The 4,396-nt window shown below is 39.6% G+C and overlaps 1 protein-coding gene across 1 annotated transcript in view; it reads left to right on the top strand.

Annotated features, from left to right (window-relative positions):
* Positions 1–204: 204 nt before the first annotated feature.
* Positions 205–4,396, top strand: part of DAT (Sodium-dependent dopamine transporter) — an 84,073-nt gene continuing 79,881 nt past the window's right edge. Inside the window, exon 1 of the mRNA XM_083128847.1 lies at positions 205–271. Within this exon, the coding sequence (XP_082984973.1) occupies positions 205–271 (67 nt within the window). The remainder of the gene's footprint in view (positions 272–4,396) is intronic.

Below are 4,396 nucleotides of genomic sequence, written 5' to 3'. Positions count from 1 at the left end.
GCGCGAATTTGTGCGTCTCCTTCCTGCGTCATACGAAAATTTCCGATTTGAGACACAACTACATTCTGTTGGCAAACGGGGTTGTCTCGTGAAACTTTCACAAGACGTTCGACTGTTTTCATGACGTCATGGCATTGAACGGATTCTTCTCTTCTGACGTGCTTCAGAAACGGCATATACGTCTGGAGCTGTATCCATGGAACAATGAATTGCAAACATCTCAAGTTTCTCTTCTGCAGCGGGGAAGAACCTGGAGACATCTCGGAAACGGGTAAGAGGAGAAAAATCCTTGGAGACAGATCGGATTCGCACGTGAGTGGAAATAATTGAATCGAGGACGGAGGAAGAAGGGTCCAAAGCGAATGGAAAGCGACTCTCGTTTGAATTGAATACCTGAAGAACAATTGGTTCCGTGTCACTTGAGCACCTGGCATCCAGTTTCTTGGAAGAGGAGATGAAGCATCTCAGGGTCGCACGCTTTGGTATGTTACTTACCGTTTCTGCCCATTCAACAATTTCCTAAACCCTGGCAATTGGAACTGCGTGTTTACTCTGTATGACAGTGTTTATCACAGTTATTGTATGCTATAAGAGCCACATTTGACAGAGATGCTTTCACAAATGGTTGATTATTTATTGTATTTATTATTTATTGTAGAATATGTTCTATATATCCCTTTGTAATATAATTAAGCCTTGTTTCCATATTTAAAAAACACTAAGTTGCTGACCAAGGCAATTTATTATTAAGATAAAAACACTTAACAGGTAACGTTTCGACCCTGTATCAGGGTCTTCCTCAGACGAAGAACTAAACTAAAATGATGAAATATACTACACACAGAAAGATTACATACACATAGCAGGGTCACTAGCCACACAACAACAAATCAAGTTGACAGTCCTTATCTAGGAAGATTTCTCCAAAGGAATTAAACATATCACCTCCTGACAGTTGTTGACTAATTGGTCTACTAAACTGACAGGTGATTGACAGGTCAAGATTAGCAAGAGTCTAGAACCACCTGCTTACCACTCCCCCACCCCTCCTGCCTTTTTGGTTATGGATGAATACCTCCTCCTCTGGTCTTCTTCTTTGCTCTTCTTTCTTCCTTGTTCATACTTCTATTTTCTTCATATCACCCTATATACACAAAAATATGTGTTTGTATATGTGTAATGTAAATATACGTATGTGGATGAGCTTATGGATATGTGTCCATTAACATGTGTATTTCATTATTATTTCTATCCTATTATGGATATAGCTATTCTCAACAAATCTAATCTACATATGTATTCATGAGAAATGTGTTTCTTATACTATACTCTCTAATAATAATATTGATTGTGGATTTATGGATAGTATGTGTGTGCTGTATGTATGTATGTATGTATTTGTGCTAGCGCACGTTATATAAGTATACTTATGTTATAGTTATATCTATGTAATATGTATGCATGCTATTCAATCTCATTTATATTTATATTTACTTTCATTCTTAGTTTTGGATTTTTAACCACTGTGTTGGTTTTAAAATACCAACGTTTTGGAGGCTGGTTCTGCCTCCGTCTTCAGGGTAGCGTGCCACATGATATGTTTGAGAACGGTGTATATAGAGAGAGTGAGAATAACGTTGGTATTTTAAAATTAAAACAGTGGTTAAAAGTCCCAAACTAAGAATGAATGAATCATATTTACTTTATTTATAATTTTATTAATGCCTCTGTAATTGGAGATATCCTTTCTCTGTAGATGGCAAATAAAAAAAAATGCATTTCTTTTTTTCTGAGGACAGCAGATGTTACAAAGATCTTACGATGATACAATTTACGGAAGATTTTCGATTAATTTTCACGTTTCCTTTCCTTATTGCTATGGGTGGTATAGAGACGGCCTTGTAAAAATCGAGGCGAAAACGTGACGAGACTCTTCGAGACGAGAACAAGAGAGACCTCTGTAAAATCGAGACCGAGACTTAGTGTCCGAGACCTTCGCGTTTACGCATGCCAGAATGTTAAGGCAAGAGAGAAGTGAAAACCGCCGGACCCTGTGGCTGAGTGGTTAGCACATCGCGCTGCGACGCCAAGGGTCCCGTGTTCGAATTCCGCTCGGTTGTTTGTGAATGTTCATTCATCAATTTCATCACTCATCCCCATCTTCACAAATTAGCCAAGAGGCACAAAACGCGAAGTAAATTAAATCAAAAAGAAGTGAGGAAAAGGGTGTGGAGACGTATTTTTCTTACGTACAGTCACCGGCAAGAAAAAAAAGGGACACCTACATCCTGAAATGCTCGCTTTCCTGCAATTCGTTGCCTAACTCTTAGGTTACGAGCGACGGGAAATCCTCATTAGAAGGTTTGCCGGCGCCACAGTCAAGGAACACACGAGTAATTTTTAATTGCAGGCAACTGTACGCTTGTCACAGAAGGCACACCGAAGCACGGCAAGTATGAAGATCAGCAAACCTCTTCTCTCTCCGCTCAAGAGGTACGTAACATGGAAGTAATCAATTTCCAGGCCCGGCGCCTCATTTATTTATTAAGCCCCGCTTGCAGGTTACCGTAGCGGTCCCGAAACGGCGTTAATTTTACACCAGACGACATAGAGGAGAGGCGGGCAAACTCCCCCCTCCTCCTACGCCGCACAAGGAGGGAGTAAGGAGGGAGTATGAAGAAAATCTAGAAGCAATTAAGGTTTTGCTGCACCGTCTAACCTCCTGCAAGGCAATTAACTGAGCAATAAATAATCGAAAGGAGAAAAAAAAGTGGGCAAGTTTCAGGAGCACTTGGAAAGTTAGTTTGATTAATGAACATCAAAGTTTAAAAATATGAAACCAAAAGTTTAAGCCCGTAAAGGAAATGCAAAGCTGAAAGGTTCCCTGTTTAACAATTGAAAAGGAGAGTTGCCGAGTACCAAGTTTCAGACATTCTGTACTCCGACAAGTTGAGTAAGGCTAGCATGTACAGAAAAACTGAAGAGATATTTTAAATGTACTTCAGATGTACAATATGAAGGAAACCTCGAAGAAGATATGAAACGAAGAGCATATAAGGGATTGGATTGGTGTTTTAAGTACGTACACTTTATGCTCAGTAAGGCTAATCGGTACTGGACCTACAGTTTAAAGTGGGATCCGAAACACTATGTGCCTCCACCGGGTATCGAACCCGGAACCCCTTGATTACAAGGCGAGCATAAAAGGGAGACCATGACATTTGGAAAGGAAAGATACCCCGAGAAGAAATCTCGAAGTAATGAAAAGTAAGAGAGGAAATGACCAAATGCGGAAGAGAAAAAGTTGTTAGATAAAAATACTGAAACGGTTGAAGCAAAACTACAAGTGAAATTAAAAGAGCAAAAGGAAGGAAGCTTAAAAGTAGAATGAAACAGAAGATAAATACAGAAAGAGGAAATATCGAACTAGTGAGAAGTTCCGAATGAAATCTTACTAGAAATAAAAGAAATACAACAGTAGAATCGAAGCTTCGAAGTTGACAGAAACTTTAGAATAAAACATTCAGAAAAATCCTTCCACTCCAAGTAGGACGGACAACTAACAAAAAAAATACAACAGGAATTGTGGAGGAAATTAGAACTTTGACACTTGAAATGAAGAAGAGAAAATGCAGAGGCGCCCAGGTTTAGTGTTGCCCACGAGACGAGACTTTGGCCTGTCTCGTCTCGTGGAAATGCTGTCTCGTCTCGAAAATATTCGTTTGTCTCATGACACATGGTCAATCTCGTCTCGTCTCGAATTTTTAAAAGCCTGTCCCGTCTCGTCCCGTGGGCAACACTACCCAGGTTGTACGAAGACGAGGAAAATTAACATTTTTTAGGATGTAAGTGAGAACGAACTCTGATATAGCGAGAAATTGAAGGAAAGTTCAATATATTGAAATTATTCCATACTATGAAAGGAGGAAAGAAACGAAAAACAGATAGAGCATCAAGACAAGGAAATGTATCGTAGAGAAATTAGAAAAGAGAACGCTTGAAAATAAACTTGATTGATTGATTGATTTAGTTTATTTTACTTCGCGTTTTGTGCCTCTTGGCTAATTTGCGAAGATGTGGATGAGTGATGAAATGATGAAATTGATGAATGGACATTCACAAACAACCAAGCCCGACTAGGATTCGAACCCGGGACCCTTGGCGTCGCAGCGCGATATGCTAACCACTTTTTTTTTTTTTTTTTTTTTAAAAAAAAGGAAATATCCCCTACGCGGTATCATTCACTCTTTTTCTCACTTTTACACTTTTTCAATTCTTACATTTTCTTTGTTTCTTATCAACTGGACGAACACAAATACCCATGCCTTACCCGGGACTCGAACCCAGAACCCCTGGCGTTGTAGCGCGCTCTGCTAACCACTTCGCCACGAAGGTC

This window comes from Lepisma saccharinum, chromosome 9, assembly GCF_977018435.1.
Source record: "Lepisma saccharinum chromosome 9, izLepSacc3.1, whole genome shotgun sequence".
NCBI lineage: Eukaryota > Metazoa > Arthropoda > Insecta > Zygentoma > Lepismatidae > Lepisma > Lepisma saccharinum.
This window is presented reverse-complemented; position numbering and strand designations above follow the sequence as displayed.